This window comes from Artibeus jamaicensis, unplaced genomic scaffold, assembly GCF_021234435.1.
Source record: "Artibeus jamaicensis isolate MK-2021 breed Jamaican fruit bat unplaced genomic scaffold, CSHL_Jam_final scaffold_474, whole genome shotgun sequence".
In the NCBI taxonomy this organism is placed as follows: domain Eukaryota; kingdom Metazoa; phylum Chordata; class Mammalia; order Chiroptera; family Phyllostomidae; genus Artibeus; species Artibeus jamaicensis.
The window spans coordinates 9,227,664-9,250,076 of NW_026522046.1; the positions used below are offsets into that span (position 1 = coordinate 9,227,664).

The following is a 22,413-nucleotide window of genomic DNA, read 5'->3' on the forward strand; positions in this document are numbered from 1 at the left end:
GTGGAATGAAAGCGAAATTGCTTTGGGGGAGCTACCATAAAGCCATTCAAGCAAACTTTGGCTCAACTACTGTTCTCAACTTGTATAATCATTTCTTCTCTATTTTACAACTAAAGAAGTAAAATAAAAGTGTAATAGTTATATAATTATGGTATATTCATCTGGAGGTCAGATACAGGCACAAGATTTCTTTCTTTTTTTATAAGTTCTGTACAATATGAAATACTATGTTTTATTTTAGTTTATATGGTAAATGATGTTTTGTAATCTCTCCATCCCCTCTCTTTGGATATTAGAATAACATATTTAAATTGACTCATAAATTGGATGGTTTGAAATGTCAAATGAACTGGGACCAGCAAGCACTGGAGGCCTGGTTAGAAGAATCCGCTCACAAAGACAGCGATGCCCTCACTCTTCAGAAGTACGCACAACGAGATGACAATAAAATTAGGGTGAGAAATTAGAAATTGTAATGTTAGGTTTTCTCTGAATCTGTAGTGTGTTAACCTTTTTATGTAAGTCAGAGTTAGAATTTTAAAGTAGTAGTTCTTAAACTTTTTTTGGGTCAGAGTTTCCTTTCAGAATCTAATAAAGCCAAGTATCCTCTATCTATAAAAATGATTATATACAAATACTTACAAATTTTGCTGAAAGTTGTTTATATCCTTTGAAGCCCGTTGACCATTTAGGGATCTTTGGACTCCAGGTTAAGAATCCTGACTGAGAAGGGTTCTCAAAAGCATTTCAGAGAAGTTTTATGCTTGAACTATGTATAAGTATTTTAACTTGTTTGGTCTAAATCATAACTTGACTGTTACATATAGTTTTTGCTAATTTGAGACCTTAGTGCTATTAATTATTTAATATGTTATTATAATCATTATTTAAAATCTACTTGTAGTGAAATCTGGTAATAATTTAGTATTATGAAACATGCTACTTTCTAATAGACTTAATACCAAATGTGTTATTTTAAGTGGTAAATTGTTTAGTCTTTTTTCCTACCATACTTAAACATGTGTTACAAGTCTTTTAAAAAACAATTGAGTTTTAACTGCAGCACTTTGATGTTAAAAGATAAAGTACATGTATTTTGTAGGTGTTTTAGATATCATATATATATAATATAATACTCAATGTGAGATGTGCTAATGGCTTTTGAGTTAATCAGTACAAACCACAACTTATTTTTGCATGTTGCTCATAGGCACTGACTCTGCAGTTAGAGAAACTGACTTTGGAAGGTAATCGAAGAAAAAAATTACTTGACAACGAACTTACAGAGACTCTGAGTGCACAGGTTGGTGTAGTGAAGATTTTTATTTCATAATTGTCAAAGCGATGTTTGCAAAAGCACTTACATTCACAGAAATGTTATTTGCTCTCTGTTTGACAGTTAGAATTGGAGAAAGCAGCCCAAGATTTTCGTAAGATTCATAACGAAAGGCAAGAACTCATTAAACAGTGGGAAAACACAATAGAACAGATGCAGAAGAGGGATCAAGACATTGATGACTGTGCCTTGGTAAAGTAGTTATTTGGTCCTTGCAAAGTTCAGCTGTATTTATCTCTTTTGTATTTAACTCATTTCAAATGTAAATCACATTGTTATTTGAAAGTCACTTTTGTAGACTTAGTAGTTTTGGTAAATGTTGTTCAGAGCTGACTCTATATACATTTAGAAATGTGATTTTATATGTATTATTTATGACATTATGACAAAAACTAAATCCTGCTATCTCTGAAATGTGGAACAAGAAAAAGCTAGTGGATAATCAATGCCCTACTTGCACAGGGCTGTTTAAGGTACCTCGGATCTAACGTGTGTGCTCTTGGTGCACATAGTTGGGTGCAGGGGAAGGGACTTATGGAGCCACGAGAAGGAGGGAGAGTCAGGAAAGAGACCGGAATGGCAATCAAGTTTCACTTTTGAGGCTGAGACACCAATGATGGGGTAGAAGCTCGGAAGGGGAGGAATACCATACTGATTAAATGCAGAGCTAGTGTTATCTTTTGCTACTTTCCAAAAATTTGTAACTATTTTTTTGGAATTCATTAAAAGGTTAAATAGCCCTGGCTGGTGTAACTCAGTGGATTGAGCGTGGGCCTGCCAACCAAAGCATTGCTGTTTCGATTCCCAATCAGGGCACATGCCTGTGTTGCCGGCCAGATCCCCAGAACGGAGTGCAACCACACATTGATGTTTCTCTCCCTCTCTTTCTCCTTCCCTTCTCCTCTCTCTAAAAATAAATAAATAAAATATTTTTTAAAAGGTCAAATAGTGGTGAGTAAAAATGAGAAAACTAGGGAAATTTGGGAAGGAGAAGGAATTGAGAAGGGAGGAATGTAGATGAGAAGACATATTAACATTCTGCATCTAGTCCACGAAAAGACACTTATTTGGCAAGCAGCTCAGATCAGTGAGCTTGGAAATTTGATATCTGGATGCAGTTTACTTGTTATATGCAACTTGTTATTTGCAAGTGTGTTATTCAGTTGTTTTAAATTTCTGTAAGTGACCAACAATTTTATCAACAAAATGGTATATACCTCCTTGAGAGAGACAACGGAGAACCAATCTTAACTATAAGTTCCCCTTAATTCTTAATGCTGTTGTTGGTTACTCTTTCTTGACTTCTTACTGCTTTCAAACAGTGATTCCTGACTACTTCCTCTGCATTAATAAAATATGTCCAATCTAAGACTGCACATCCACAACTGAATTCTCACAACTGAATTCTCATACAGCCCCACAGCTGAATTGACGCAGCCTGCTGATTTGCGAGCATACGTAACTTGTCATATTCACAGTGGTTCCTTACTTACAGGTTGATATCTCCTGGCTGTCTGTTGTAGGAGCATAGGGAGGGTGCTAAGAAGCAGCTCCTTAGGTAGAGGTATGCTTAGTGTTGAACAACTGGCTCCAGATATGTAACATTTCTGATTTCCGTGGTGAAGCAGCTTCCGTACCAACAGGACTGCACTGAACACAGCACTGAGGAGAGACGTGCAAGTCAGCAGTGGCGAGCCAGGGAGACCAGCTCACATCACTGGAGGACAGATCAGAGACTGGACCCTTTTCTTCCTTTTCCTGCAGAATAGTACCTGCCTGCTCAGTGTCTTCTTGGCAGGAGTGTCTGACCACAGATCCTGGAATTGGCTTCTCAGAAGAAACTGTTACATTATTTAGGAATATTTTTTCTATTATGCTTTTATTCCAGTATAAAAGTTTTGAGATATTGCTTATAAGCATTACCTATATGGAAAATTAAATGTGAATAGGCAGCACTGTTAAATAATGTGAGCATTAACATAGATATTAAGGCATCTGATTGAGTAGTAGAAAAATCTATAGAAGGCAGGAAATTCTAGAATTTTATATATAACTTTTGACCTGTCATTTGGTTGAATGAACACAGCAGATATATAGAATGTTACAATTATAGTATGTTAATTATTATACAGAAATACTAAAAATAAATTATTTTTAAATGCTGTGCATCTCAAATGTATATCCATTGAATATGCTAATATGTACACTATGATATGGAGCATTTCTAAGACTTACTGATTTCAGATTCCATACCTGCCCCAACCCCATCTTTTAGGATAAGTTGTTGGGTAGAACCCCATTTTGGAAAACTTGAAAGAAATGTATTTTAGGATACATTTTTCTTCTCTAAAATATTGCATTGATCTTTTTATTCCCCAGCTGTACAATCATCTTTGTCCCACATTGCTCAAAAGCTGACCCTCTTTAACATGACGATTAAAAAATTGAATTTCTTCACTGTTTGGCTCCAACTTCTACCTTTCCAGTCTCATCCCTTTCATCTGCACACCCGCTCTCTCAGTGTCTCCCCATTCCGTCCCTGCCCTCCCACCCTGCCCTTTAACCACACTGGAGTCTTTATGCATTTCCGTTTATCTGTTTAGGCCTGACCTAACTTAAACCTTTAGATAATGCCTTTTAATAATAGCTCTTGGGTAGAGTTTATTCTTTGTTTCTATAGTACTTTGTTTACATCTCATTTACTAGTTTGTATATTCTATTAATTTTGCACAGTCAAGAGCAGCAAAAAGCCCGAGTGAAGCCATTCCTATTGAAGCCAATAGGTAAAGTGCTACTCGTAAAACATGAAGAAAAAAAACTGGTCTTGTGAAGCATTTGGAAAAGTTCACTGAAATTCTGCTTTCAATGTGAAAAAATATTTAACACTGTTATTATACCTTTTAGATGTCACCTTTCATTTTAACACTGTTATTATACCTTTTAGATGTCACCTTTCATTTATAAACAGTTGATATTTTCCTTCTCTTTAGTAAAGTACCAAGTAGATGAAAGGAAATATAGAGACCTTTAAAAATATGAACTTAGTATTTTTGGTATGTAGTATATTAATATTTTGTTTTAGTTCATATAAATAGTCTCTCTCAAAAACATTCTCTTAAGAAGTTTTGATAAAATAAATATTAAATGTGATAATATAAAAATAAAACTAAATTCTTTTTAGTTTTTGTTCTGTTCATCATATTAAACATATATTTAACTTTTTTCTTAAATCCTAGGCATTAGCGAAGATAAAGCAGGAAATAAGAGAAAAAGAAAGTTTGGTTAAGGAAAAGATCAAATTTTTGGAAAGTGAGACTGGAAATAATGCAGAGTATGAGAAAAGAATTTCTGTTGCTGATCGAAAAGTTTTGAAATGTAGAATGGAATATCAGCATCATGAAGCTAATAGAAATCAGCTGAAGGATGAGGTATGTCAACTAAAAATAAGCACAAAGCCTTTCCTTTAAGGAACCGCCTTTTAGTTCTTTTTGTTTCATTTCTTCATGTTGTGGAAATTTTAGGGACTCTGATTGAGCCCCTGGCTGAAGGCATCAGAGGGGGGACATCCACATCACAGGCGGTGTGAATGGCCCCCTGGAGCAGTACGGTGCCCAGCTTGCGGATCACACATTTTGTTAGTGAGCTGAGGCAAAAGGCGCCTGAAGGGTCTAGACTGGAAATCATAATGATAAGATAACGGACAAATGGGAAATGTGAAACTCAGTATTGATATCGCTGATACCTTGAAGTGTCTTTCCAGTGAGTTATGTGTGGTGGTTTTAACTCTGAAATTCTAGGTGGAGCTACTTGTTTAAATTCAGTTTCTCATCTTGTTCAGGAATAAATTTCGGTCTGCTGGTAGGTCAATGTAGTGGTCAAACTAAAAGAGAAGAAACAGAGTATGAGAAAGAAAAACTCCTGTTTTGTTCTTTTCTTCTTTTGTGGCATTCATGCTAATAACTAGGTTATTCCGTAGGGAGAGGTCGCAATCCCCTTGGTTAGCAATAAAAAGATCTTTATGAAATTTGTGTCTTATCTGAAATTAACATTGCTTAGGTGGGACATTGAAATATTGCAGGGCATTTTATTCTATCAGTTGTTATGCTTTTAATTTCTGATAAAGAAGGAAAGATTTTTCTTCTGCACAAAGAAAACAATACAGAAGATCCTAAAAAAGTAAAATAAATGAATTTCTTGCCTAAGTTAAATGTCACTGCTAATAACTCATTTTTAAACATTTAAAAGTTTAAGCAAATTGCAGAAAAGAATACATGGATTTCTTTATTCATTCATTTATGCATGCATTCATTCATGTTTTATTCATTGAGATATAAACCCATATATCATAATTCACCTCTTTAAAGTATACAATTCAGTGGTTTTAGTATATTCACAGAACTGTGCAAATATCACCACCATCTAATTTTAGAATATTTTTGTGTCTCTATAAAGAACCCTGCACCCATTAGCAATCACACTCCTTCCCTCTCTCCATCCAGTCCCTGGCAACTGCTAATCTACTTTATAGCATGTGGATTTGCCTATTTTAGATATTTCATATAAATGAAGTTATATAATATAGGATTTATATCTGGATTCATTTACTTACATAACATTTTCAAGGTTCATCCATGTTGTAACACATTCTTTTCTCCAATTTTTTTATTCTGGTAAAATATACATAACACACAAATTATATTTTAATCATTTTAAGTTCACTGGTGTTAAATACATTCGCAATGTTGGGCTACTATCACCACCATCCATCTTCATAACTCTTTTTTTGTCTTGTAAAACTGAAATTCTGTACCCATCAAATAATAACTCCACATTTCTCACTCCTGCCAGCCTCTGGTAACTACCATTCTACTTTATTTCTGTGGTTTTGGCCACCCTCAGTACTGTATGTGGACAGAATCATACAGTATTTTGTGACTGGCTTATTTCATTTATTTCACTTAGTATAATATCCTCAAGATTCATCCACGTTGCAGCATATGTTAAAATTTCCTTCCTTTTTAAAGGCTGGATACTATTCCATTTTATGTGTATACCACATTTTATCTGTTCATCTACCTGTGGACATTTTGGTTGCTTCCATGTGTTAGCTATGGTGAATAATGCTGCTGTGGACATGGATATGTAGTACCTCAGAATTGCTGGGTCATGCAGTAGTTTTTAATTTTGAGGAGCTGCCATACTATTTTCCACAGTGGCCGTACCAACAGAGTTAATTTCTCCACATCCTCACCAATATTTGTTTTCTTTTTTCTTTTCTCGTTCCTTTCCCCTTTCCCTTCCCCTTTCCTATTCCTCCCTCCCTCCCTCTCCTCCTTCCTTCCTTCTTTCAATAGTAGCCACCCTGGTGTGTGTGAGGTGGAATTTGATTGTAGTTTTGATTTGTGTTTTCCTCGTGGTTAATGATGTGGAGCATTTTTTGTGCTTATTGGTCATTTGTATATCTTTGGAGAAATGCCTATTGAGAGAGACCTTTTGCCCAGTTTTGAATTATTTTGTTGTTGTTGTCATTGAGTTTTAGGAGATCTCCATACGTTCTGGATATTAATCCTTTATCACATAGTGATTTGCAAATTTTCTCCCATTCTGTTGGTTGCCTTTTCACTGTGTTGATACTATCTTTTGATCCATAGAGTTTTTAATTTTGATAAAGTCCAGTTTGTCTAGTTTTTATTGTTCCCTGTGCCTTTGGTGTCACATCCAAGAAATCATTGTCAAATCCAATGTTGTAAAGTTTTGCTCTAATGTCTTTTAAATACATATATGTAGATCTGTATAATTTGCCAGTATTATACAAGTCATTTAAAACTTAATATTAGGCCAAAAAGAAAAAAACTGTTAATATGTTTTAATAACAGTATGGCTACTATGTTTATGGGAATGATGAATGTTAGAAAATAAAGTGTTCTAAATAAAACTTTTTGGAAATGAAGTTAATTTATAAAATATAGAATAAATCTATAATTTCTGTCTGTTAACTAATAAATAGCTGGATTCTTTAAAAGCCACTGTAAATAGAAGTGCCAGTGATTTAGAAGCTCTGAGGAAAAATACTTCCCAACTAAAGAAGGATATTCATGAAGAAACAACAAGGTAAGAATGAGATATTTAAATATTTTTATAGTTTTTGGCTACATCTAGAAAAATGAATTTTTTTGTTAAATAACTATAAAATTATAGTTACTAAATTAAAAAATATCCCAGGCTTTTCATCACACAAGCTTTGGTGCAGTATTTTTATGGCTTATTAAATACGTATTGGTAATAAAAAGGTTTATGGTAAAAGAAACCTTCAAGTTATATGTAGAAAACATTGGACAAACTATTTCTAATTTGTTTGCGTTAAATACCTTTAGACATGTTTTCTGTCTCTTCCTCATAAACCCTCTCTAGGTTACACAAAATTAAAAATTATAATGAGATTGCCAAAAAAAAATTAAAGGAGATAACTGAGAAAACTATGTCAGCAGAAGAGAAAGCTACCAGTTTGGAAGACATACTAAAGGAGGAAGACAAAAGTGTCAAGGTAAAGTTTAGTTTCAGTTAAAAGACATCACATTGAATTTAGCAGCAGTGACTTAGTTAGACTCTTGAGATCCGAGAAGCAGACAGTCTTTTAAGAGGCTCTGCTTTTTGGTATGATCACATTTGTAATCAGTATCCTTGGTCCTCTTTGTATGGTCTCCGAGGCTCTTGGTGACCTGCTCTCTCAAGCCCCTAATTCTCCATTTGCTCTGCTTTCAGCATTAAATCTGATGTTGTCTCGTCAGGGTAGCCCCTGTACCTTAGAGTCCATGCCCTCTCGATGCCTACTGCATCCGTGTCCCTGCTTGTCATCAATATATGTATGTTCTTATATTGAAAATGTACCTTGAAAAGGTGCCCTTGTTTTACTACTGATGTCTATATAATTATCATTTTTTTGTGATCAAATTCCTCCCAATGTTCTACATTCACTACCTGTATTTTTTCATCATCTGCTACTACTATCGCTTAAAGTCTGGCATAATTTATCAGTAATCAGGCTCCTAAATGCTATCACTTTCCTAACTCTGCTAGCAACGCCCTCCCTTCTACCTTAATCTCCTTGGTATATTGGTAGCATTGAAACCAGTGCTGGGAAACTGGAGAAGATTGGGTCACCATTTCTTCTTTAAAAACTTCAGAGTAACTTGTGTGACCTGACACTGTCAGCACTACTTCTTGCTTTTAACCGTTTTGCGGTTATTGTTGTGGGGGAAGCAGAGGGGCAGCTAGAGATGGTGGCGAAGTCCCCCTTCTCTGTGGCTTATTTCGAGGGGGTTTCACCTCTATTTGGATGGAATCAGCTTCCACAGTGTCTTGCTATATGTTTAAAATTTCTAGGTGATGAACTCATGCTGCAGTCTTGACTTTGGTGGTATTTGAGTCCAATATTATTTTTTTAAGTTATTTTTTCCCTTTAAGAGCGTGAGTTTCTGTAGTATATGAGATAGGTCAGTTTTAGAACTTATGAGAAATCTGTAAAAACTGAAGTTCATGTGAAATAGATTTTTTGGTGACAGAATGAAAAACTAATAACATTTCTGAAAAAATTAGATGAATTAAAAAATAAGATTGCAGTATTTGTATTAAATGTGCTCTAGCAGGGTTGTATTCATAATCCTGATTTTTTGTACCTGCTGGATTTTACTTGTTTGTTTGGAAAAAACAACCCTATATATTTTGAGGTGTGCTGTTACTCACCACTAAGCACTGACTTGAAAACTCTGCTAGGCACTCGTTGAGAAGGTATTAAACCCAATGCAAATTGTCTATTATATGAAAATAATGCATTTCATTTGATTATATCAGATTATATTTCTTGATTTGTGAACTTTTAAATGTGCCAGTCACAGATGTCTGTTGCTTTATATTGATGTTCATTGGTTGCTAAGGGAAAGTGTTCTAATTTGGGTATAAGAACACAGAGGGAAATTGTTTCAACTTTTTAAAATTATAACTTTCAATACATCTTGTCATGGTAGATTTATGTGAAGCCTAGAATTCATTCGTTGTGAAGGTTCGGGGTCAAGACAGAGCTGCCTGCTAAGAAAGGAGCAGTGGGAGTGGGCACTGGTTTCTACTTCCTGTAGGGCTGCAGGAGGAACCAGGCAGCTGGAAGTGCACGGGGGTATGACGTGGTGCCGTGGTGTGTCACAAGAAACGATAGATTTTCTAGAATTTTGCAAGTTAGCTGCTAAACATAGCTACTATTAAACATTAAATTATATAGACACAATTCACTAAATTATATTAAACACAAAAGTAATAAATACTCAGCACTCATCACTTCCAAATTATTTTACTACTACCTATGCTTTTAATGTTACTTAAGATTATGCTGTAAAATGGAAATGCTGCATAATGGTCTACTACTGTGTTTTTCTTCCTAACTCTACATGTAGTGGAACCATTTTAGTAGCATAAAATTGGGTATAGTGGGAGGATTTACACTATTAAAATCAACCTCTCCCTGCTAATCTCTCATCCAGTGGAAAGCTGGTGGTTAAACACTTACCTGCTCACCACTGGATAGTGACCTAAAGAAGGTAGAGATTGGTGATTGATTTCTTTCCAGTAACACCCTTAAGACTTCAGTAAACTTTGTGAACCTATAGGCTGTGTATCTCCAGTATATTTTCCTTTCTAAGGAAACCAGTGGAATGGCCAAGCTCTAAATCCAAGGTGGGGTAGAAATAAGATAACAGATTAAGGAACATGATACAGGAATAGAAAACTACTATTCCAGTCTACTAGAATAAACTACAGAAAATGTTGGCGATTTGTTGAAATTGTGGGGAGGCCTTTATATCTCAAGGGCTAAAATGTTGGAGGTTCATTAGGAGCCCCTAAATTATATTGTTTATTGAAACATTTTAAGGAGTTATAACTTCACTAATCACTATTATCCTTATCATCAGGAAGTGGGAGTTCAATTGAACTTAGTGAAAGACGTGCTATTTAAGAAAGTTCAAGAATTACAAACTGAGGCAACAAAAGAAAGAGCTGTCATATCAGAAATTGAAGGAACCCGTAACTCTCTAAAGAACCTCAACCGTCAGTTACATAAACTGGATTTCGAAACCTTGAAGCAGCAAGAAATTATGTACAGTCAGGTAGATGTTACTGTTATGAATATCTTTCATCCCGACTTGTTATAGTTGTGACATAAGATATTGCAGTGTTCTGAGAAAACAAAGATTTCTAAGCACTCTTGGGATAGATAGATATTGAAGATGAGATATCCCATTATGTCAATAGTAGGGTGAGGGAGCCTTAAACACTATTTTTTCTTGATCTGAAATAAACAAGTAAGAGGATGACAACTCTAGTGAGGGAGAAGCACGCCTTAAAGGAACCTGGGCCAACTGAACGCAGAATGCAGAGTAAAACAAAAAAAGTTCGACACCTGAAGCCTAGAAAAACTATGTGTTGGTTCTTGGTTCTAAGTGCAGATTTAGGCTTCCCATCCCCCATCCTTAGACTAATAGGTTAACAAGTATTTTTTTCAGTTTTTCCTTATTTCTTCTATTTATATGATCTGACTCATTAATTTCTTAATGTTCTCCCTCTCCACATCTTAATCTTCTCATCTATTACAATTTTGGTTTCTCAAAATTACAGATGCTACAGTATAATTTGAAAAATAATTCATTAGAAGTTTTGAGACTTGTTTTGCTAACAATTTAAGACTATTATCATTTTTTGTAACCCTTAAAAATGACCCCTAAAATATTCATGTCCACATATATCCAGTGGATTTACTGAGGCTCCATCATGGTAGTATGATCAATAGCTCCCTATACGACTTTGTTATATTTTCAAATTGGTTATTATGTCACTATCCTGTACCCTGGTTGTTGAAGAATAGGTTGCTCTTTCTCCCTTTAGGGTAAGGAGGATTTTTGTCCTAAATTTTTGAAGGTTTAAAGGGACTTTAGTGTGTGGTAACACTGAGGCCAACTCATGAGAAACTCTTTACTGTGTCTATATTTATAGAAATGGTTTGCACCGTTTGTTTCTCCTTACTAACTTATTTTTAAAAACTGTAACAGGATTTTCACATTCAACAAGTGGAACGCCGAATGTCACGGTTAAAGGGAGAAATTAATTCAGAAGAAAAACAAGCTCTTGAAGCAAAAATTGTTGAGCTTAAAAAGATGTTGGAAGAGAAAAAATCTACATTTGGCCTTTTGGAAACACAGATCAAGAAGCTTCATGTAACTTATCCAAAACATTCTTATGTTTAAGATATGCTAGTCATTAGTCATCCTATTTTAAGAGAACATATTCCTAAGACTTTACTTTGGATAGCTGCTTGCCAAGCTACCCACGTATATAACAAATGTATGAACTGATACATATACATTTCTATCCTCATTGTGAAAATGTAACATTACCATTGATTATGCATTTACAATACGCTATATATATCATATTCCTTCAGTATTTTATTTTATTTAATCCTTATAAATATTTTGTGAGGAAGATATTATTACTTGTTTTACAGATTAAGAAACTTGACATGGTTACGTGGCTAGTACAGTACATGGGGAGCTAGGATTTGATCCCTGGTTCAAGTAACTTCAAAATACTGTTAGTGATTTAAAACATTGATAAATCCCAGTTTTCTATTATGCATCTGCCATAATAACTTGATTACACTTTATGTATGAAATAATCTTTAAAAGAAGATGCTCTTTTATGGGTCATCTATTGTTGTTATTCAAATATTTACTTAGTAACAAATTTCATATGACTTGATTTTGTTAATAAGGTAAATATATTCTTTTTAAAATATATTTTATTGATTATGCTATTACAGTTGTCTCATTACCCCCTCCCTTTATTTCCCTCTGTCCTGCATACCCCCTCCCACCCATACTCCCCCACTTTAGTTCATGTCCGTGGGTCATACATATAAGTTTTTTTGCTTCTTCATTTTCCATACTATTCTTAACCTCCCCCTGTCTATTTTCTATCTACCATCTATGCTACTTATTCTCTGTACCTTCTCCCCCTCTCTCCCACTCCCACTGCCTTGTTGATAACCCTCCATATGATCTCCATTTCTGTGATTCTGTTCCTGTTCTAGTTGTTTGCTGAGTTTGCTTTTGTTTTTGTTTTAGGTGTGGTTGTTAATAACTGTGAGTTTTCTGTCATTTTACTGTTTATATTTTTTTATCTTCTTTTTCTTAGATAAATCCCTTTAACATTTCATATAATAAAACTTGGTGACGATGAACTCCTTTAACTTGACCTTATCTGAGAAGCACTTTATCTGCCCTTCCATTCTAAATGATAGCTTTTCTGGATAGAGTAATATTGGATATAGGCCCTTGCCTCTCATGACTTGGAATACTTCTTTCCAGCCCCTTCTTGCCTGCAAGATTTCTTTTGAGAAATCAGCTGACAGTCTTATGGGAACAACTTTGTAGGTAACTGTCTCCTTTTCTCTTGCTGCTTTTAAGATTCTCACCTTATCTTTCATCTTGAATAATGTAATTATGATGTGCCTTAGGGTGTTCCTCCTTGGGTCCAACTTTAGGACTCTCTGAGCTTCCTGGACTTCCTGGAAGTCTATTTCCTTTGCCGGATTGGGGAAGTACTCTTTATTATTTGTTCAAATAATTTTTCAATTTGTTGCTTATTCTCTTCTCCTTCTGGCACCCCTATAATTCAGATGTTTCAGCATTTAAAGATGTCCTGGAGGCTCCTAAGCAACTCCTCATTTTTGGGAATTCTTGTTTCTTCATTCTGTTCTGGTTGAATGTTTCTTTCTTTCTTCTGGTCCATTCCATTGATTTAAGTCCCACTTTTCTTCCAATCGCTATTGGTTCCCTGGCATTTTCATTCATTTCACTTAGTGTAGCCTTCATTTTTTAATCTAATTTGTGACCAAATTCAACCCATTCTGTGAACATCCTGATTACCAGTGTTTTGAACTGTGCAGCTGGTAGGTTGGCTATCTCTTCATTGCTTAGTTGTATTTTTTCTGGAACTTTGATCTGTTCTTTTGGTTGGCCATTTAAAAAAATTTTTGGTCTGGACATATCTGTTAAGTAGTAAGAGGTGGAGCTTTAGGTGTTCACCATGGCAGGGCAACCCAGTGGCTGTGTTGTGACACTCTATGCTCTCTGACAGATTTCAGTCACTTCCCCTGCTTCCCACACGCAAAGTGGGTCATTCTGGTGCTGATTCCTGGGTGGGTGGGCTTGTGTACGTTCTAGCACCCTGTGGGGCTCTCCTGTAAACTCTCCTGTGAGGCTGGGAGTTTCTCCTCCTGCTGGTGCCTCAACCCCCACAGGTGTGTTCAATCAGAGGTTTGAGGCTTTATTTCCTGGCACTGGAACCCTGGGTTGTACAGTCCCTCCTGCTTCCCAGTTGTTCCTCCGGTTTATGAGCACATGAATGTGGGACTGCCCGCTCCACAATCTGCTGCCTCATCGGTCCGCCAGCCGCCACCTTGCCGCAAGTCCTCTCTTCCCAGCTGCCTGCCTCTGCCCTTCCTACAGGTCTGGATGGATGTTTCTTCTTTAACTCCTTGGTTGTCGGACTTCCATACAGTTCAATTTTCTGGCAGTTCTGGTTGTTTTCTGTCTTTAAATTTGTTGTTCTTTTTTTGGTTGTGAGAGGAGGCACAGATGTCTATCTAAGCCTCCATCTTGGCTGGAAGTCTCAAACATTATTCTCAAGGTGAAACTATTCTTAATATTTAGGTATATTAAATATTTATGGCAATATAAAAACCCATGTCAGGGAACCTATCTAATATAATACCTATGTTAAAGTTTAACTGAAGAGTAAGAGTGAAGGAGTGAGAACATGGGCTTGAATGAATGAATATTCAGAATAGTTTAAATGTTTTCTTAAATAGCTGGGAAGGACTAGTGATGAGTGTCCTCTAGTGGCTGTGAGAAGAATTGCCCTGAACTCCTTTAGGTGCCAACAAAGGAGAGAGTTGGTAATTTTTTAACATCAAAATAGATTTTTTTATGATGACAAAATTTTGGTTTGTAGTAGCCTGATGAAATATATTTGTAATGGTTTCCTTGGTTTAATAGAAAAGAGTACATGTTTTGGAAACAGCATGAATTAGTTCTGAATGTTAAGGTTATACAACTCCTGTTTTAACTTTTCTGAGCTGTAGTTTACTCATCTATTAAATGGGAAAAAATTAATATTATTTTAGGGAATTTGGGAGAATTAGAAGCAATTTATATCTTAATACAGTGCTTTTTAGCGGGTACCAGTACATGGTATTGTTTTAATTATACAGAGTATGAGAATACTAATACTACAGAAACAGAAGAAGGTGAGCTGGTGCCTGAACGTGTTTTTTGACCCTTGTGTCTGCATTGCTGTGGGACCATCTGCTGGTCCCCCTTTATCTCTCCTGGGGCTCTGTCCATTACATAGTGGGTTAGTACTATGCCTATCCTAACTCTGGGTTTAAGAGAGATAAACAGAAATACAAGTGAATTTTTAAAAGATATTGAAGCGAATCACCCTTCTAATGAAGGCTGCTCTCAACAGCAGTATCAGATTACAAAGTCATTCTTCATTCCCTCTCCCGTGCCACTCCATGTCCTATTTTGCATAACAGAAATTAATTTTTCTGGTTGAAATTCCCCTTAAATTTTATTTTTTTATTCTTAAAGTTAGTTTTATAAAATCACATGTTTATGCAAAATTCCTCTTCTTGCTGTCTTGATGCAGTCCTGGGTCTTGATACTTCAGAGACATGCAGGCAATGAGACAGACAGAGGAGGGAAGGAAGAGGGTGGAGTGAAAGTGAGAAAGAAAAAGGGAGACAGAGAGGTGGGGAGAAAGAGAGAGAGAGAGGGAGGGAGGGAGAGAGAGAGGAGGAACGAGTGCACATAAGAGTGCCAGATCTTAAAACTAGGAAGTTTTTGCTTTAGGTACCCAGAGGGGCTAAGAGCACAAACCTTGTCCTGGGTTCAGGGTGGTTACAAACTGGTATAAAGCTGGAAAACTGTTATTTGTATATGTACGACCCATTTATGCATCCTGTGGAGTTAGATCTTGCATTTTTCTGATCAGCAATATATGATTTAATAATAGTGAACGATACATGAGCTTTCAAATACTGTTGTGCACACTCTTTGCCCGTAGCTTCTTTGTTCCTCACAACACCCTAAGGAAGCAGGTATTGTTATCGTCTGATTCCAGAGCTTGCACTGTTAGCCAAGACCATATTCTTTTTCATACAGTTAATGTTTTCAGTTTCTGGGACTTGGGTTGAATTCAAACAATGAACTCTAGGAGGTGAACCATGTATTTAACCAAAGCTTGGGCTCCCTCCTCTCATTTTTCCCCATAAATGGTGATCACCTAAAAAATCAGGTTGAACAATAAACATATATACTTAAACTAAATCCCAAACATCAGTTGATGATAAAAATGAAAAAAATTATGTGAATATCCATGTATATTATATTAGAGATGTTAGAGCATGAAGAATAAGGTTTTTAAAATCTAATTATTATATTTAATGGAGCAAGTAACTTAATGTAAGATGTTTAATAGTATATGTTTAATATTGTTATTTCAAATTATATTTATATACCTTTTTTCCTTTTTACAGAATGATCTTTACTTTATCAAGAAGTCAAACAGTAAAAACGGTGATGAAAAACAGTCTCTCATGAACAAAATGAATGAACTAAATCTTTTCAATGATAGATCTGAAAAAGAACTCAATAAAGTTAGAGCTTCTAAACAGGTGCAGTAAAATCCTATTCTATACAATGTTAAAAACCTCATGTTTTCATTGCTAATTATGGAAAAATTTTAAATATTAAATTTATAGCAAATTATAAAGAACACAAGAAGTCACTGAAGTTACTGTACACAAGATAAACAGTATAAAAGTATATTATTTCTTTTGAGTCTTAAAGTATATTGGCTATATATATAATATTTAAAATTGATTAATATATTGTACATTTTCAAAATATTACATACCCTTAAAATATTTTTGGAGTTTTCCTACAGTCTGTTGCATGAAGTCACTATAATTTATTCAGCTACCTCCTATTTTTTGGATTTGTGTTTGTTTCCAGTGTTTGACAATTCCAATAGTATTATGTTCTATGCACATACATCATTGCACAGTTGTTCAATTATTTCCTTAAAATAAATCTCTAACTCTATAATTAAAGTTCAAAAAAATAAATATTTTCAGTGTCTTAAAACCATTTTTAAGCCAAATTGTCTTCGAGACAGTTAAATCAAAGCTTCCAGTATCAGTGTGTAGGCATTTTATTTTACTCACCACCCCAAAGCTAGATCTTTTAGTTTATAAAACTGTTGTTAATTTTATGGTCCAACATGGCATCTCACTGTTTCAGTCTTCATTTTAAAAATTGGTGACATTTTGAAATATTTTATGTTTAAATATTACATAAAATTTTAAATATTTATGTTTAAATAAAAATGTTTAAAACATTTTGATTATACTATGTTCCATAATTTTTCTTTTTGGATTTCTAGTTTATGTTCTTGGCCCATATTTCCATTAGGAGGTTTATATTTTTAAATTGCTTGGCAAAAGATCTTCATATGTAAAAATATTAACTGTTATCATAAATAGTGCCAATATTTTTCCATTTATCTATAAATTTTCATTCAGTCTTTTAATACAGGGTCTGACACAAATAACAGCCCTTTTTTATTACAAAATGTTTTTTAAAAGATTCTATTTATTTTTAGACAGATGGTAAGGGAGAAAGAGAGGGAGAGAAACATCAATGTGTGCTTGCCTCTTATACATCCCTTACTGGGACCCTGGCCTGTAACCCAGGCATGTACCCTGACTGGGAATGGTGACTCTTTGGTTTTCAGGCAGGCACTCAATTCACTGAGCCACACCAGCCAGGTCCAGAATCTTTTATTACAAAATCATGAGCATGTAATTTTGTAACATAATAATATTGCACTCAAGCACACCATATGAAATTTTTAGTGAAATGTTCAAATTGCTGTTTATCTTGTGTGAGATATTCATGTACCCTACCAACCATACTGAAGCAAGCCTTACTTCTGCCAGATCCTGTATATAAAATTTCAATTTTGTGAATTAATGTGCTTTTTTTCAATTAATGTGTTTTTTCTACTACCATTTATCCCCCTTATTCTTCCCTCAACCCTGCAACCAGCATACTGTTGTCTGTGTCCATGAGTCCTTTTTCCTCCATCCATCTACCCCTTAACCCCCACCCCCATAGCTATAATCCTGCTCTCTATGAGTCTGTCTCTATTTTGCTTGTTAGTTCAGTTTGTTCATTAGATTCCACATCTGAGTGAAATCATATGGTATTTGTCTTTCTCAGACGGGCTTCTTTCACTTAGCATAATGTTCTCTAGGTCCATTCATGCTGTCACAAAGGGTAAAATTTTTTTTTATGGCCAAGTAGTTATCTATTGTGTAAAGGTGCCGTAGTTGTTTTACCTACTGATCTACTGATGGACAGTTGGGCTGCTTCCATATCTTGGTGATTGTAAATAACATTGGAGTGAACATAGGGGTGCTTATGTACTTTCAAATTAGTGGGTTTTTTTTAATGTATTCCCAGAAGTGGAATCACTGGGTCACAAGGCAGTCACGTTTTTAATTTTTTGAGGTATCTCTATACTGCTTTCCACAGTGGCTGCATCAATCTGCATTCCCACCAGAAGTGCAAAGGAGTTCCACCTTCTCCACATCCTCATCATCACTTGTTGTTTGTTGATGTATTGATGAGAGCCGTTCTGATAGGTGTGAGATGACGTCTCATTGTGGTTTTAATTTGCATTTCTCTGATGATTAGTGACAGTGAGCATCTTTTCATATGTCTATTGGCCATCCGTGTGTCCTCCTTGGAGAAGTGTCTATTCAGATCCTTTGCCAACTTTTTATGCGGATTGCTTGCCTTTTTTGGTCTTGATTTTTAAGTTCATTATAAATGTGTATACTAACCCCTTATCAGATGTATAGGAGAAATATGTTCTCACATTCAGTGGGTTGTCTTTTTATTTTGTTGATGGTTTCCTTTGCTGTGCAACAACTTTTTAGTTTGATATAGTTACATTTGTTAATTTTTTCTTTAGTTTCCCTTGCCTAAGGAGATATAGCACAGAAAAAATACTGTTACAGTGTCTGAGATGTGATTGCCTATATTTTCTTCCAGAAGTTTCATGGTTCTGGGTCTAACATTTAAGTCTTTTATTCCTCTAGAATTTATTCTTGTGTGTGGTCTAAGAAGGTAGTCTGGTTTCATTTTTCTGCACATATCTATCCAATTTTCCTCAAGCCACTTATTGAATAAATTATCTTTTGCCCATTGTATGTACTTGCTTTGTCTGTCCAATATTAATTGACTACAAAGATGTGAGTTTATTTCTGGATTCTCTATTCTGTTCCATTGATACAGGTGTCTGCTTATGCCAGGACCATGCTATTTAATTACTATGGCCTTATAGTACAGTTTGATGTCAGGTAGTGTGATTCCTCCAACTTTGTTCTTCTTTCTCAGGATGGCTATTGCTTTGTGGGGCCTTTTGTGGTTCCATATAATTTTTTGAAAAATTTGTTCTAGTTCTGTGAAATACATCATTGATATCTTGCTAGGAATTGTGTTGAATCTAGATTGCTTTGGGTGGCATGAACATTTTAATGATATCAATTCTTATTCATGAACATGATATGTGCTTCCACTTATTTGTATCTTCCTCAACTTCTTTCTTCAGTGTCTTATAATTTTCCAAGTGCAGGTCTTTTACATCCTTGGTTAGATTTATTCCTAGGTATTTTTTTTCAGATTTTATTTATTTTTAGAGCAAGGAGAAGGGAGAAAGAGAGGGAGAGAAACATCAGTGTGTGGTTTCCTCTTGTGTACCGCCTACGGGGGATCTGGCCTGCAATCCAGCTATGTGCCCTGACTGGGTATTGAACCAGTAACCCTTTGGTTCGCAGGCCAGTGCTCAATCCACTGAGTCACATCAGCCAGGGTGGTATTTTATTCTTTTTGAAGCAATTGTGAATGGGGCTTTTTTTTTTCTTAATTTCCCTTTGTGATGGTTCATTATTTGCATATAAAAATGCAACAGATTTCTGGATATCTCTTTTGTATCCTGCTACTTTACTGAATTTATTTCTCAGTTCTAGTAGTTTATTGGTGACATCTTTAAAGTTCTCTATGTACAGTATAATGTCATCTGCAAATAAAGACAGTTTAACTTCTTTCTTTCCAATTTGGATACCTTTTATTTCTTCTTCTTATCTGATTGCTATAGTTTGGACTTCTAGTACTATGAGAGGTGAAAGTGGACATCCCTGTCTTATTCCCAGTCTTAAGGGGAACACTCATAGTGTTTGCCCATTGAGTACGATGCTGGTAGTAGGTTTGTAATATATGGTGTGTTATATTTGTATATATGTATATTGTATATATTTGTATATATTTGTAACGTATGGTGTGTTATACCATGTATTATAAATATAATATTTACAAATATAATATATGGTGTGATACATCATATATTACAAATATAATATAATAAATATAATATTTAGGTGCGTTCCCCCTATTCCCACTTTACTGAGAGTTTTTATCATAAGCAGATGCTGGATTTTATCACTGCTTTTTATGCATCTACTGATTGGATTATGTGGTCCTTATCTTTCATTTTGTTTATGTGGTATATTACATTTATTGATTTGTGAATGTTGTACCAACTTTGCATTCCCAGAGTAAATCCCACTTGATCCTGATGTATGATCTTTCTGATGTATTGCTGTATGTGGTTTACTAATATTTTGTTGAGGATTTTAGCATCTATGTCCATCAGGGATATTGGCCTACAATTTTCATTTTTTGTAGTGTCTTTATCTGGTTTTGGAATTAGGATAATGCTGGCCTCATAAAATGAACTTGGGAGTCTTCCCTCCTCTTAAATTTTTTAAAATACTTGACAATAAAAACTTTTAAAACATCAAACATTTAAGTGCTTTTCCCCTAATTTCAGTGCTTAGAAAGTTCTTTGTCACACTAAAAATCAAACAAGTGTTTACTCTTTCTAGTAGCTACATTGTTTTTTTTCTCTTGCATTGTTTTTTTCATTCATCCTGAATTTATTTTCGATGCATATGAAATGTAGGGATACAATGTTTTCTGCAGCTGTGAAAGACTATATTTTTGAACTAGTAAAATCTTGTATAGTAAAATTTTGTATTCTGGAGTGTTTGTTTCTGGAACTTTTATTCTGAAAATTATCTGTGTAATCTTTACTAGTTTTCTACTCATGATAGAATTGCTTTAAATAATTTATATACACATTATTTTATGAGATTTAGCTAGAATATAAAAATGCTCATTTATAGGGACTTATACATTTTCAGGATATCTTAAGTTTTCACTTTTTTTAAAGCAAAACTTGAATTTAATATTGGATTATAATAAAAGACTTAGAATAGCCACAAATTGTTTTTTTGTTTTCAAATAAATGAAAAGGAAAGAACGGAAAAGAAAAACCAGAGTCATGACTCAGCAATCTAAATTTAACCCTAGTTATTTTATCTTGGTCAATGGTCAAATTAGAAATTGTTGTATTTTCAAGTATGACTTATGTAGCAATAATAAAGAAAAATATTTTGTTTAGGTATCAAACAATGTTGTTATGTTGACAGGATTTAATGATAGAAGACAATCTTTTAAAACTTCAAGTTAAACGTACTCGTGAAATGCTTCATAGTAAAGCAGAAGAAGTTCTTTCTCTGGAAAAAAGAAAACAGCAATTACACACAGCAATGGAGGAACGAACTGAAGAAATTAAGGTTCACAAAACAATGCTTACATCACAAATAAGATTTGCTGATCAAGAACGGCAAAACATAAGGTAATAAGTAGAATTTTCACATACTGCTAATGAATTTTGAAAAGATTAGGGTGATGTCAGAAGAACTGACTCCTCCCTCTACCACTTTGGATGTCCATCTTTTACTTAATCATCTGAAAAGCCATTTACTATAATACATGGGATGTATTTTAGCCATAAATCTATGCTTTTTCCTCTCTTTCCTTTGGCTAGCTCCTCATTCTTTAGATTCTTCCTTTTACATTAAGACCATTAATTCCCTTGGAATTGATTTTTTTCTATAGTTTATGTAAGGGTTCATTAACGTGTTTTCCCTTATGGATACCGAATAACTGTTTATTTAAGTAAATTTTCCCTAGAGATTTTGCATATCTTTTATAAGATTTATTCTGTCTACATGTTAAAATTTTTAATATACTGTCAGTGTTATCTTGCTGGTATGTAAAAATACAGTTGATTCCTGTATATTAAGTATTCAGCAACCTTGCTTAAACTCATATTAATTCTAGTAATTGATCTAGATGGTAATTTCCATGTATTTTACTCAGTCATTTGCAAATAACAGTTTTTTGTCTTCCTTTTCAATCTGTGTAACATTGCTTTCCCTTGCACCACTGCCCTTGTTGTCTAGCCTCCAGTTCACTGCTGACTAGCAGTGGTGACTGCAGGCGCCCTTGTCTGGTTCCTGGAATCAGCGGGAAAGGTTTCACTGCTTTATCATTAGGTATGAAGTTTACTGTGGTAAACTTTTTTGAGCTGCTCTTTATAATATTAAGGGCACTCCCACATATTTTCATTCTTTGTCTAGATATTGTCTTATCTGAAGTCGATGTTGAATTTTATTATATGCTTTTTCTGCATTCATTGATATATAGCTCCATCGATTAGTTAATATAATTAAATGTACTGATTGATTTTTCGAAGTTAAACAACCTTATGTTTCTGGAAAAAATGCAGCTTGTCTGTCACATATTGTATTTTGTATACATCGGGTTTTGGGGGGCAATGTTTCTTGTAGTTTTTCATCTATGCTTACAGCTCTTTTTCTACAGCCCTTGCAAGTTATAAGGCTATTACAGTTATGCCTATTTCTGTAAGATGATTTTTCTGTATTTCTTATTTTTCTGTGCTCTGGACAAGTTTGTAATAGGATTTTTTTT

General features: G+C 34.7%; 1 protein-coding gene across 2 annotated transcripts in view; it reads left to right on the forward strand.

Moving 5' to 3' along the window:
* Positions 1-22,413, forward strand: part of CCDC39 (coiled-coil domain containing 39) — a 47,984-nt gene that overhangs the window by 11,261 nt on the left and 14,310 nt on the right. Inside the window, exons 4-13 of one of the 2 annotated variants that reach the window (XM_037136906.2) lie at positions 297-455; positions 1,211-1,303; positions 1,400-1,528; positions 4,573-4,764; positions 7,344-7,447; positions 7,748-7,880; positions 10,297-10,491; positions 11,431-11,595; positions 15,984-16,121; positions 21,066-21,274. In XM_037136906.2, coding sequence (XP_036992801.2) covers positions 297-455; positions 1,211-1,303; positions 1,400-1,528; positions 4,573-4,764; positions 7,344-7,447; positions 7,748-7,880; positions 10,297-10,491; positions 11,431-11,595; positions 15,984-16,121; positions 21,066-21,274 — 1,517 coding nt within the window. The remainder of the gene's footprint in view (positions 1-296; positions 456-1,210; positions 1,304-1,399; positions 1,529-4,572; positions 4,765-7,343; positions 7,448-7,747; positions 7,881-10,296; positions 10,492-11,430; positions 11,596-15,983; positions 16,122-21,065; positions 21,275-22,413) is intronic. The other variant, XM_053657796.1, reaches the window with a different exon arrangement.